Here is a 14,788-nt window from a genome sequence, read left to right on the forward strand (position 1 = left end):
TCTGAAGAACAGCGGACAGTTTCACAGCTAGACTCATGAACAACCATCACAAAACATGAAAACAGTCGTAGATCAACCAACAACACACAGTATAAGATTCAAGTGTGCAGAATGTAAACTTCTGAACTGGTTCAGTTGTGTAAATTCAGTAATTTTATTCTCTTGTGGACTAAATGGAAAAATCTGTTATGCTGTTTAGCCTATTCAGGGCAGTACAAAATAAAGAACTAAATGCAATTTTTATGATCACATAAAAAATATTTTTTTCTTCAAAAATATTTTTTTTTTCAAAGATTAACCTTTAGCAGATTCTGCGAGGTGTGTGTAATCTTATAAGCATTATATTGTACATTTTTATTGAGATTACATTTACAGTATTGTAACAGTTTACATGGAATAACTGTTTGAAAAGTTGGCTTCTTTTAAGAATTTGGAGAATTTTAAAGTTAATTGTTTTTTAAACAGTTTTTTTTTTTTTTTTTTTTTTTTTTTTTACCACAGAGGAGAATATAAAAGAAGAACAATGAGTTCAGCATCGAGGCAAAAGAAGAAAAAGAAGTATGTGGTTTTATTCACTACATGTTCTTGTAACGATTATGTCCAGTTTTGTTCCTGTTTGCCTGTGTTCCCCTTGCTAGTTTGTCTCCACATTTTTTTATTGAGTTCACACGTGTTCCTGGTTATGTTAATTAGCCCTGTATGCATTTAAAGTCCCACTGAGTGCCTTGAAACGCACGGCATTATTCAATGTGTTGACGTAATGTCCACTGAATCAGGAAGACAGGGCGGGGCCTATCGATCAGCTCCTCCCCTTTTTAAATAGCCAATAGTGTTTAGTTTAAATCACAGCTCGGCCAGAGCCGTTGAGTTCGGTAAAGCCACAGTTTCCTCCTAATCTCTAACCGTTTCTCCTCTATATCGCTTTAAAATACAGCATTCTGTACAGAATTCAAATGGGTCTGATAAGTTTTCTGGTTTGTGCCGACTCTTCATTCGCCCCAATGGAAAGCAAATTTACATTGTCTGAATGCACTATGTGCTGCAGCTTCAGCATCTATTTATAGTGTAGGGGGCGGAGCTTCAGATTCTAGAGAGCATTTGATTGGACAGAAAATCTGATGAAGCTGAAGTGCAGTGATGTCATCAAAATCATTGTTTTGAATGCTTATATCTTCTAAAAGCAAATTGCACAAACACACTAGTAATTGATGATTAACTTAAAAGGGGGGTTGATTATGATTTCACTTTTCTAACTTTAGTTAGTGTGTAATGTTGCTGTTTGAGATAGGGCCCAGAATATGCTAATCAATGACTAGAAGATAACTACACATCAGCTTCATAAACTCACCAACTAACCATTCAGAAATGTCCTGTTGCTTCTACATGTTGTCACTTCTTCTTGAGTCTCTCCATCATTGTCTGACTCCGGTCTGAACATAAAAGGCTAAAACTTTTAGAAATGTTCAGTGCATGTCTGTGTGAGGTTAAAGGGGTGGTATAATGCCCTTTTCACAAGATGTAAAATAAGTCTCTGATGTCCCCAGAGTGTGCATGTGAAGTTTTAGCTCAAAATACCCCTCAGATATTTTTATATAGCATGTTAAAATTGTCGCTTTTTGAGGGTGAGCAAAAACGCACAGTTTTGTGTCTGTTCCTTTAAATGCAAATGAGCTGCTGCTCCCGGCACAGGGGGCGGAGCTTCAACAGACAAAATGTGTATGTATACAACTAAACGCGTCTCCGTGTGGACAAGGCCTTAAATACACACAATAAAGAGATGATAACGGACAGGTGAGATGATTAGATGAGTGTCCATGACAACTGATAACTGGCGGGAAACTGAGACAAAGAAACACATGTGAAACAAACAAACAAACTAAAAGTCTGGGAAAACAGAAACTAAGAACTAACAAAACTAAATAGACGAGACAATTACATGAACCTTGAATTTGCTGTCTGTGTTTTGTGCAGTTTGTGATAAATTTTACATTGTTCAATGCAGAAATAAATTTGGTCCGACGTCTCCACCATTCATTGATTACCTGAAAGAAATTTTGAGAAGGTACCCAGATGGAGGACAAATATTGAAGGTAGGCTAAAAGAGGTTTAAACATGAATACTTTCACATCCTTGTTAAATGGTATGTATCTTAAATATCTCATCGTATCTGTGTTTAATATTAATCCTGTAACGTACCAGGAGCTGATCCAGAATGCAGATGATGCAGGAGCTTCACGTGTGGTGTTTATTCATGATGAGAGGCATTATGAGACTCAGAGCCTGTGGACTGAAGAGCTCGGAAAGTATCAAGGTATTTGTGTTGCAAACAGATTTAAATCACACTAGACTTAAACTTTATAAAATTACTGTAGAGCCCGTAACAAAGGATATTACAGTATAGGGTTTTAAATGTGTCCTCATTCATATGTCACAACCATGAAGAGTTTTGCAACTACACCTTCTGCCTTTTTTTAATGGGAAGCGAGTTTTGAGCTCTGAAATTTACAGTATGTTTTTATTTTCTAATCCAGCTTTTTGGCAGCGGCTTTTTGCACTGAGTTAAAATTGCATATTTTCTTAGCGATAGATGATATTTACACCGTGCAAGTGGCAATAGATTCTAATTACACTACAATAAGTGTAAATAGTAGTTACACGGTATGCAATTATAACATAGAGTGTAAATTATTATACAGTATTTATTAAAATTATTAAATGGATGCTGCCTCATTGGGACAATAAAGCCGTCCCTACACCGACCCCTAACCCTAAACACTTTATTATTAAACACAAGTTAGACACTTTATTTCCACTTTTTGAATGTTGTCTTAATTTTTATTGAAAATACATGCCTTTCCGATTTGATATGCGATGGGAAAAGGAAGTAGAGCGAGTTCAGCAAAAGGTGGATTGTGATCTCAGGTCGATTTGGGTCAAAACTTTCTGCCACACACTTCACCCCTACACTATTGCTACTGTTAATAATGCAGTGATTTAGTCTGGCCCAACCAGACGTCAGTGGGCGGAGTTAGTGTAAATGGCCTCTGCCAACAAGATGGGCTATTTGCTTATCTTTCAGTTTAGTGAATAACAGTATAAGTGTAAAATATCAGCCTATTGCACTGTGTGTTCTGTTAATATGATTGGCTTTTATTCTATGTGACTATATCAGTAGGAGTGGATTGAAGCTCAACTGAAGCTCTATAAATGTTGTGAGGATCATGAGAACTATTTGCATGGGAAAAAATGATCTGATTGTTGATTGGACATTGATGATAATTGGCAGCAAAATAATAAATTAGACCCACTTTGCCATTAATAACTGACATCTGTTCTTCTCTCTTGAAAAGCTCCAGTCACCAGTATTGTGTCTCAAATCACTTTGTATCTTCAAATAAACTTTGAATAAACTGAATAAACTTTGTACCTAAAATAAAATAAAATAAAATTAGCTGAAAATAAGAGCATAAAGTACATAGAGTATGAGAGACATAACTCATTCTTCTCTGTCATGACCAGTATTTGTCCAGATACTGAAAGTCTTTACTGCGCTATAGGCAAAGTGTGTTATTTTCAAAGTTGTTTGGTCATGTTTGTTTGATCATCTGTTTGTATCTTTGATGGCAGGACCGGCTCTCTATGCCTTCAATGATGCAGCCTTCACAGAGGAAGACTGGGAGGGAATCCAGAGAGTTGGCAGAAGCATCAAGCAGGATGACCCAACAAAAGTCGGGAGATTTGGGATCGGCTTCAACTCTGTTTATCATATTACAGGTGAAATACACTACATTAACAGACTGTCTCTTATAACGTTTTTGCCTACTGAATCCTACAATATCGCTTGTTGATTTATGTGGCGATAACATAACAATACGCCAGTTAATTTCTTTTTTAATTATATATCACATTATGTATTCAAAGCTACTAATGATCACAATAACATTTGTAATTTCTGTGTTAGTTGTATTCTCCGATTTCTAATGGTTAGCATGCTAACAAATTAAATTGCTAATTAGCGCAGCTTAAACAAGTTACAAGAAAAGCAAACCTTCATAGAATGATGTACAGAAAGAGACTGTTACAGAATACAGTAAGTAAGGAATAATTGACGACAGGCCGTTGAATTATTAGAAAAATAATGCACACCCGAGGTGGTAATGCGGTCACGACGCGAAGCGGAGTGGCCGTTACACCTCGAGTGTGCATTATTTTTCTAATAATTCAACGGCCTGAAGTCAATTATTCCGCTTATACTACAGTTACCACACCTCGAAACATTGTTCAGATTATGTATTTCAAGACGTTTGTAAAGTTTTTGTCATTAAAACGCTCTTGTATGTAGGACTAATTTCTTACGCATCTAATCCCATGCCTCCGTTGCTAATTCCAAAACGTCATTTCAGAGTTAGTAACGGAGGTTTGAGCCACTGATAGCAGACTAATGCTGGGTTAGGGTTAGGGTTAGGTAGAGTTAGTAACGGAGGTTTGAGCCACTGATAGCAGACTAATGCTGGGACACACGACTAGCTGACACATTCTCTGACTGGTTTCATCGACTGCAGCAGATTTTAAACACCGACTTTGAACACAGACTGAACGCGCTGAACACGCGTTTGGGCATGATCAGTCATAAGTATCAAATTACATTCATAACCGGCCTTAAAGTGTGTTCCCGGCTTTATGCAGTTATTAATGCAGTTATTAGAGAGAGATGTTGCAATAATGAGACAGAAAAGCATGTGCGTCATTATTATTATTTATTAATTAATTCAATCGTTTTAATTAATTCGTTAATTCTTTTTTTTTCCTATTATTGACAGATGACAGTAGACTAGCCAAATAAATGAAACCCAAAGCCCTTTTAACAAGTAGGCCTATCAATAATTATTTATTTGTTAAATTATCTGCAATAAAAATCCGTGCTGCAGGACTATCCATTTATTTAGCCTATATTCAGTTTAATTTTCTATTGATTATAGATAGGACTTTATAGTTTATTTATTCAGATTAAACTGCATGTTTCTATTGATTGTGAAACTAGACATTGAAAATTGCAGATCAAGCGCACGGGGCGAAATGCTTTTTCTTGTTATGAATTGTATCCTATTTTCCGTTGTTACAGTTGACTACGCGAAGTGATATGGAACTGTAATGCGGTCAAGACCTGCCTGGAACTACTTTAGCCGTGCGTTTCCCTGAAAATAATGCACACCTTAGAACGTTCGTCAACCAATCAGATTCAAGCATTCAACGGCCCTGTAGTATAACCTTTTTTAAAACCTGTTAAGCTTCACCAGTGCGTCGGCGCACTGAAGCGTTTTTTTAATTTATTTAGTTCTAAGTTACTATCAGATTAAATGTTTTACCTTGACAAACTATACATCATTAAAAAGATATAAGACTCAAGTTTCAGTATTTGACAACTATTGTATTCTGAGAAACTTATAGTGACAGTTATGTCTTAATTTGTGTCAGGAGTTATGAAATTAAAAAATGCGTTGATACCTTTAATATGAATTATGACCGTCAGCTGGTCCATTCAGAAAAAAAACTCTGTGCTGTCGTCATGACAGAGCTTCACAAAACAACGTCCCTCAGGGCTTTTAGCTCAAAAATGTGCAGACTTGGAGAAATATTGATATATTCTCATAGATTCACATCATATTTCTATAGACAGGAATAATATTTATTGAGTTTATACCCAAATGCGTCGATGTAATCATTATGAGCGCTTCTTACTGAGATGGGCTGTGTTTTCAATTCATACCAATAGCCTGAGGGCGCTATATGCACAATAATACTCCGTATATGGAACATGAAGAAGAGCCATAATCATGTGACCTTCAAGGACGTCACTGATAGCAGCTACACACAAAGCTAACACAGAGATCGCTGTAATATGCAGATACAGACGTTTTGAAGACAATAAACTTGATTGCAATGATATTTGATTTGCCTGTGTTCTTCAAGCAATGCCAGGTATTTTTATAATAATAGATAATATTTATAATGTAATGCTAATCGATATAAACTTTATCATCATGCATAGGGGAGAGTGGGGTGATTTGTGCCAGGGGGGAAGTAGTTCCACCCTTGTTTCTGGAAAACCATAGAAGAAATTGGTCATGTGACCACATAATTTTGAAAAGCAATCACTTTTACTCGTCCTCCAAAGAAGAGAGACACATGGCATGAGAGTTAAGCATATTTTAGTGCAAAAAACTGTTTTTTCCCTTTCAAAGTAAAATTTCTATGATTAAGGTTTTTTGATTGTAGTGTCTGAACAATTATAGACAAGTTTGAAAACATTTCACACATGTTTTAGTGCTTTAGTAGGCTACACAATGAGTCTATACAGTTAGCATGATGTTAGCTCTTAACTGCTGGATCATGCTAGTTTTTCAAACTTGTGGGTCCGGGGTGATTTGTGCCAAAGGGCCTGGGTTAAGTTGTGCCAGATCCAGACCACCTAGACCTACATACTCACTGGGGATAATCTTGAGAAGTGAGGAGATGGGCATGCCTCATCATTGTTTGACTTAGGCCTGCCTGCTATTTGTTTAATTTAGCTAACACTGATTTCAGTTTTGAGTTTGCACTATGTTATTAAAGAGAAGTTTTATTCCGTTTTTAAGTGGCCTATGTCACAATAGGATGTTTAGAAATTAGCCTAGTCACTTTATTCTTATATGTTACATAATTGACAGACAGCGCTATGTCAACAGGCATCTATTGCCAAAGCCTTTTTGCCTGAAATGATTCACAAATATCATATATTGTGTTGCTATGGTGCTCTAAATGGTTGCTAGGGCGTAGCTTGATAGCTTCACAATGATCCTGAGAGACTGATTGGTCGTCTGAGTAAAATAAGCCCGCCCCCTTGTCTCTATGACACAGTTATGTTCAATACAAAATTCCTATGCAATTGACCATAGTAGGAAAAACGCATGCTATGGTATTCCAGGGTGACAATATCTAAATAAACCTTAAATTAGTAATTTTGTATTGAATTTATCTTGCTTTCATATAGCATTACGGTTCATAACATTAAAATGTTCTGTTTTACTTCAGAAATCACTGGCACAATTTACCCCCAATGTATTCCCCCAAAGGCACAACTTCCCCCGCACCAGGGGCAAGTTGTGCCATGAGACCACTTTTTTCCACTAAGAGCTATATTTCTGAAACAATTTATTTCAGATCCAAAGTTATTGTTCTCAGGGATGCTCCACATCCTGAAATATATGTACATCCTTAAGTTGAAGGCATTACTGCCATGGCCTCACTTTAAAGTCACTTTGAGTAAAAACTGGCACAACTCACCCCACTCTCCCCTACTATAAATAATATATTTTCTGTCAGATTTTTTTTTATCTGAAGCCAAATTAGATCACAGAAGATTATTTAAAACACTCGACTTGCGTTATAAAGTAAGTTTGGAGCACAAACATGGTTTTAATCTCATAAATGGTCGTGTATTGATGGTGTGCTAAGCTAACATGCTAGCTAGCTCAGGTGCACCTGCCACCTAGAAGCAGGGCCTGAAATTAACACCCGACCACGCGCCAAATGCGGGTGAATTTTGCAATTGGCGGGTAAAACTGTCAATCTACCTGCCACATTGGCGGGTAGCCAATGAGAATTGAGTGATTCATTAGTTGTTGGTTTTTTTTGCGTCTGTTTTTTTATTTTTTTATTTTTTAAGTAAAATACGATGTTTTGGATGTGCGAGTAACAGTATTAAACTGTTGGTGAGATGGGATGAGATGAGATAAAGCAAAGCTGACGTTGGTTATGGTACAATGACAGTTACACAGATGTGTGTGCGTGTGTATGTTGAATATTACTTTACCAGTAATATTAATATTAATTTAGTTCTGCTTAACGGTTCAATTGACTTTGATTAATATGCGCGAGTGAGAGAGCGCAAGACAGCGCTCGACGTGTTGTTTGAAGACGTGAGAGTGCGCGCGCGCGGCCGGGGCTCTCTCTGCTCGTTATCGCCCTGTCAGGCGCAGCAGTCATTCTATTCTACATCACTTACCGATCAAATAAGGCTTTGGCGGGACAAAAATCGAGACGGCTTTGGCGGGACACAAATCTTCGGCCGCCCAAAAAAATTAAATGCAGGAAAACTCCTTACAATGCTCGTAAGCGTTTGCTGCGCTGTTTCTTACCTTGCTTTACGTTGACTTTACTAGTTCCAGCTTCACCGTCACCGCTTTTTTTATATTTTTTTTATATTTGTTTAGAAAACCTCTATTTTCTTCTTCTCTTTTCTTTCCTCTTCTGAGCACCGGACTTGTGCTGACCGGGCATTTTGAGCGTACTGAACTTCAAATTAAATGACAACATCAAATTTTGATCAGTGGCCAAACCATTTTTGTCTTGGGTGTGGGGGGCCCAGGGCTGGACTGGTAATCTGGCATACCGGGCAAATGCCCGGTGGGCCGACGTGCTTTTTTTTTTTACGGCCCATAAAACTCGTACATCGGCGGCCCTTTCTTTTTGTTTTGTTTAATTGACGGTGCTGGGTTAGTGCCGGTGTAATGCATTGGTCAAAAAAAAGTAAGCGTTAGTTTTTTTTCCACTGACTGACCGGCCCATGAAACGCGTAGATCAGCGGCCCATTGGTTGTTTTCTTGATTGACACTGGGCTGGCCCAATCACAGCTTTAAAAACCTCCCCCTTTGGGCTTTGAGTGAGCGTGCAGTGTCAAGTGTGTATCTGTCAAAATAGTCTGAGGAATGGAGAAGAAACGCAAGGAATGTGCAGAGAAATACCGTGTAATAGAAATAGCAGACGCTGTAAAATGTGTAAAAATATATATGTTTTCTGCAGCAGCAGGACCTTCATCAGCTCCAGTGGCTGATGAGGAGGATAGTGAGGAGGTGAGAGAGATGAGAAAGTGTCGAGTCCGCGCGCGGTAAGCAGAACTACTTTCAAAACACTTTGGCTATGAGTGTAGGAACCCATTACCCAGTTACGCATTATTTCCACATCTGCATAGTTGACGATTACAGAAATTTACTAGAAGTTTAATGAGACGCATTTTTATCCATGTTTTCCGCCAAAATAAAAGCTTGATGCAGTTTCGGTCAAAATAAAAGATGTGCTGATCTCTTTCAAGTTTAGAAATTAGTACAAAACTAATTATGAAAGTTTTCTTTATTTTTCAGTGCATTTGTTTTACAATATATGGCTATTAGGCTACTGCCATGAGGTTAATATTATAACTATTATTATGTAGTAGTGTAATAAAAGTGTTTGATTTTTTCTTTGTTATATTTGCACACTGAATTTGGGTTGGAGCTTTTAATTTTAAACCCTCAAACTGCACCAGATTGATGAATTTAACATTAAAATGCACAAAATTTTCTTAGGGGGAGCATGCCCCCAAACCCCCCTGGAAAGACTTAGGTCCACCCACCACAGTTTTACCAAAATTCCTGTGAAAAACACTGGTATTGCTATGCCAATGCAGCTTATAGCTTGTTTTTTGGATGCATCACTATAGTTCAATTGTATAAATAAATTACAATTTTGTACTTATTTCATCTGTTAACTCTCACTCGTTTATACTCACTCATTGCATGGCATTAGTGGTTTTAATGAATAGGAGTTGAACAAAAACATATTCAAGGGCGTGCAAAGATGGGTGGTGTTTATGATCATATATAGTGGGCCAGTCTGGGCCAAAATGCCAGGGCCGATTTTCTGTCCCAGTCCAGTCCTGGGGGGGCCCCAGTTCTGGTGGGGGTGGGGACATGTCAAAAAGTGGTGGGGACATGTCAAGGAGACCAGACCTCATGAAGATGCAGCAGCAGTGGAGGAAGAGGAGTGCATCTGCTCCTTTTTTGTGGACTCAGATTAGCAGCAGTCAGTATATAGCCTATGAATATGACATATGACTATGTCTGTGACACAGCAAATCAATGAATAAAAAGATGCAGCACTTAAATGTGTATTCTTACAAGTTAAAGAACAATGTTTGTGTGATTTCTATTTTTCACCTTTATGAGGCAAAAAAAAAAAAAAAAAACTGGCTGGTAAAAAGTTACTGTGGCAGGTGGTCAAAAAAGTTAACTTCAGGCCCTGCCTAGAAGTTATTCTTTTATGGTTTTTTTTTCTAAATAGTAATGCTAACTGAAATGTTTTAGTGCAGTTGATACAGTTTCAAATGTAAGTGAGAACTTTGATCAAATAAATTAGGGATTGAAACCCCATGAATAGCATGTGAATAGCCAGTCGTTAGTAACTATAATGCAGACAAAATAAATGCATATTTAGATCCATAACCAGGCTGGAGAGGTGTGTGAAGGTGTACTGGGGAGACTGAGACTGAATGGGGCTCGTTTGCACCACAAAACAATAGAGACAATAGACTGAATAGATGACTTAGATGATGACTAAACATCAGTAGCATTTTTAGAGTCTAATCAAAATAAAGTAATTTGACATGATCTTGAAAAACATTTAACTAAATACAGAGTTTTAGACTTATCATTTTCAGATTTTAAATATAACATGGTCACACATATGGCTTTAGCTGCAGTGCATTTCTAGATTGCTACAGTGCCAACTTCAATTTTATTTTCATGAAGATGTTTCATAAAAATAAATTTCTAATAACTTTACAAAACTTTCTATTTAAAAAAAATTTTTTCATTATGACAATCATTAATTCTACATTTACAATAAACTACCAGGTGTCAGCTTTCAAATGAGATCATACTTGTGCTTTTAGTGCAAAGGGTTCATGAACTGTATGTGTTTCAGTTTGGGTATGTCATTTCTGGGGATTTTTCAAAAGTGGCGTTGCAGCTTAACAGGTTAAATGGCTAGTCTATTATTAATAGTAAAATGTGTATGCTTATTTCCCATTTTTTTACATTTAGATTTTCTTTGCCATCATCTAACACTCGCTTAAAGTTCATCCTTTAAATAAAACTAAAAGAACATACATTTCATAACACTGTTGAATATAATATTTAACAAATATCAAAACAGTACATTATAATGTTCTGATTCCTAAATTCATTTGAAGCATTACAAACGATTTGTTTTATATTAGTTTTATCTTTAATCTATTTAGGCAAAATAGTGGAGAATTGTAATAAATGTAACTCTTTCCCTGCCAGCATAAAAAAAAATTATAAAAAAAACTTTATACACAAAGATCGCAGAGGACGGCAGATTATTGTTGTTCAACATTCACTGCACATTAAAACATCACACTCTTACTTGATCTGAAGGCTCCAGCTTCAATATTCACCACTGTTTATGATAAAACTAGGTTGCAGTGACATTAATGTCCTAATTAATTTCAGGAGTGCAAAATAATCAATCTGTCATTTTTTAAAATATTTTGAATAGAATAACAACACATTCATATTCAGTCACGTCTGCTCCTGTTTATTTGTGTAGACATAGCTTCACTGAATAGTGTTCATCAGGGCTTTTAGTCCAAAAGTGCTCAAATCTGGAAATATTGATATATTTATACATTTACACAATCATAATTTCGATGAATTTTCTACTGATTTATGCGATCTGATGAGCGTCAGCGGCTTCCAGCGCTGTCTGCCTGTGTTTTCTCTTCCCCGATCGCTGTTATGATCATTTGCTGCACATTACACCTCCATTACACTTCCACGGTCAGTTCTGTACACAACAAACACAGAAAAATGCTTCTACACTTGAAACATGAAGCTAATAAACACACAATTAAGATAGTAAATGATTTGTATGTGATTTTCATGCGATTTGGCTTATAACAATAAAGGATTACATGAAATTCTAAGCAGGTGCAGCGATTCTAATAAAAGGTTATAAATAACACATTTCAACAATATAACATGACCAAACCCCACATTAGATCGCAATAGAAAGTTAATGCAAACACTCATGTGGTTATTGGTGGTTTTAATCGAGTTTTGAGTAAAAGTATATGATCAATCGTATAAATTGTCTTATGTAGCTTGATGCTAGTTGTAGCTTTAATGCTGATAATAATAATAATGATGATGTATTTTGTTAAATAATTCAAATAAGTTCATAAGAAAATGTTTTGTTTTCTAGAAAGACTTTATAATAGGTGGATAAATGTATATTGGATTCAAAGTGATGTGGATGGGCAAGCCGGGTAATGCCAGAATAAAGGAACACTAAAGAATAAAAACAAAAGAATAATGATAGAAGAATAATGAAGATTAGGTCTCATACCCTGCAGACGTGAGAACAGTTTGTCAAGTGAGAACAATAGGAACATGAATGGGACAGTTCACCACACCAGACATAGACCATAGCTTACAGGGGCACTTTTTTTATTTGCCTTTTCTAAAAAAACACATGACAGGGTATTAGAAAATGTTTCATAAAATTCATAGTTTTAGAGCTAACATTCTCAGATTTTAAATGAAGCATGACCACACTTGTCAAATCAGGATTTTACTTAATTTAGTTTAAATTAAGTAAACTTGTGGCTTCAGCTTCATTGTGTTTGTAAGTTACTACACTACAGCCACATCATTTTTTATACATTTTAAATAAATATTGTTAACTTTTAACATTATATATCTCTATATTATTAGTCTTGAACGGTAAACTCTCAAGTGTTGGCTTTCTAAATATATGTTAGTTGTGTGTCTATTCAGAATGACTTGTGAGCAGCAACCTTTTTATTTTGGGTATGTCATTTATGACCACCCACCGCCAGCCACCACCAGCGTTTTTTTTTGTTTTTTTTTACAAAAAGTTCATGGCGCCCAGAACATTTTGTCATGAATATTTGAACATTCAATACTATATATCAAAAGAAAGAACAGAGTATCTGCTTTAAAATACAGTTTTATTCTAGCTTCATTCATTCTTTTTTATCATCACTTGAATGTGGGTAAGTTTCATTAAATAAAAAATCTAAGAATACAACGTGCACAAGCAATGCTTATCGTTTGTTTCTGCTCCTTTTTTCCTGTGTTAAGATCTCTAGATTCTGTACTAGTTGGGATCTGTCATAACGCCCCCTACTGTATAACAGAGAAAACACACAAAGCCAGAAAATTCTGTCAATGGCGGGGAAAGAATTAATATTGACTTGTTGTATTGGGCAACATTTTAATAATTGGTGCATCCTTAATTATAGGCTATCAGCACTCAGTTAATTGTTTAATACTGACTTCATTGACTATCGAAGTATCTACACTTCTCCTCTCCAGTCACCCTACCACCTGCACGCTTGACCCCATCCCCTCACACCTTCTACAAGCCATCTCTCCCACACTTCTACCATCACTCACACACATCATCAACTCATCCCTCCACACTGGCACCTTCCCTACAGCATTCAAGCAGGCTCGGGTTACTCCACTGCTCAAAAAACCAACGCTAAACACATCATTGGTAGAGAATTACAGACCTATCTCTCTCCTACCATTCATTGCGAAGACACTTGAAAGAGCTGTCTTCAACCAACTAACATCCTTCTTGTCTCTAAACAACCAGCTGGATGTCAACCAATCTGGCTTCAAGAAAGGACATTCAACTGAGACTGCATTACTGTCAGTCACAGAAGCCCTACGGATCGCAAAAGCTGCTTCCAAATCTTCAGTCCTCATTCTCCTGGATCTGTCTGCTGCCTTCGACACGGTGAATCATCAGATCCTTCTGTCCACCCTCTCATCGCTGGGCATCACAGGAACTTCACTCCACTGGTTTGAGTCCTATCTCACAGGTAGGTCCTTCAAGGTCGCATGGAGAGGCGAGGTATCCAGAGCACATCAGCTGACCACAGGGGTTCCCCAGGGTTCAGTTCTTGGTCCCCTCCTCTTCTCCATCTACACCACATCACTGGGACACATCATACAGGCACACGGTTTTTCCTACCACTGCTATGCTGATGACACACAGCTCTTCCTCTCCTTTCAACCAGATGATCCCACAGTAGCTGCACGGGTCTCAAGCTGTCTGGCGGACATCTCCACATGGATGAAGGAACACCACCTGCAGCTTAACCTGGCAAAGACTGAGCTTCTCGTCCTCCCTGCCAATCCGTCTCTACAGCACGACTTCACCATCCAGCTAGAGTCATCATTAATCACCCCATCAAGATCGGTCAGAAATCTTGGAGTAACGTTTGATGACCAGCTGACCTTCACAGATCACATTTCAAAGACAGCTCGATCATGCAGGTTTGCACTGCACAACATCAGGAAGATCAGGCCTTTCCTAACTGAGCATGCAACACAACTTATCGTCCAGGCCCTGGTCATCTCTAGGCTTGACTACTGCAATGCCCTTCTGGCTGGACTCCCAGCATGTGCGACCAAACCCCTACAGATGATCCAGAATGCTGCAGCTCGTCTTGTCTTCAACGAGCCCAAGAGGGCCCACGTCACTCCTCTGTTCATCTCTCTGCACTGGCTACCTCTAGCTGCTCGCATCAAGTTCAAGGCACTGACGCTTGCTTACAGAACTATCACAGGCTCAGCTCCCTCCTACTTTCACTCACTCCTACGAGTCTACATCCCTACCAGACACCTACGATCGGTCAACGAGCGACGTCTCGTGGTTCCATCACAGAAAGCCACAAAATCACTTTCCAGAACATTCTCATTTACAGTTCCATGCTGGTGGAACGCTCTCCCCACCCTCATCCGGAATGCAGAATCCCTGACAACATTCAAAAAACAGCTGAAAACCAATCTCTTCCGTGAGCACTTAACCTTATCAGGCTTATGCTACTCTGAATAATACCTGAACTTCGTATTTTGAGCACTTCCTGCGTTGT

General features: G+C 37.8%; 1 protein-coding gene across 1 annotated transcript in view; it reads left to right on the forward strand.

Moving 5' to 3' along the window:
- The first annotated feature begins 500 nt into the window (after positions 1-500).
- LOC309503289 (sacsin-like) overlaps positions 501-14,788 on the forward strand; it is a 28,540-nt gene continuing 14,252 nt past the window's right edge. Inside the window, exons 1-4 of the mRNA XM_082176014.1 lie at positions 501-558; positions 2,003-2,090; positions 2,200-2,311; positions 3,628-3,774. Of these exons, the coding sequence (XP_082032140.1) occupies positions 524-558; positions 2,003-2,090; positions 2,200-2,311; positions 3,628-3,774 (382 nt within the window). The 5' untranslated portion in view covers positions 501-523. The remainder of the gene's footprint in view (positions 559-2,002; positions 2,091-2,199; positions 2,312-3,627; positions 3,775-14,788) is intronic.

The sequence above is a fragment of the Leuciscus leuciscus genome (genome assembly GCF_965113295.1).
Source record: "Leuciscus leuciscus genome assembly, chromosome: 7".
NCBI classification, from domain to species: Eukaryota; Metazoa; Chordata; class Actinopteri; order Cypriniformes; family Leuciscidae; genus Leuciscus; species Leuciscus leuciscus.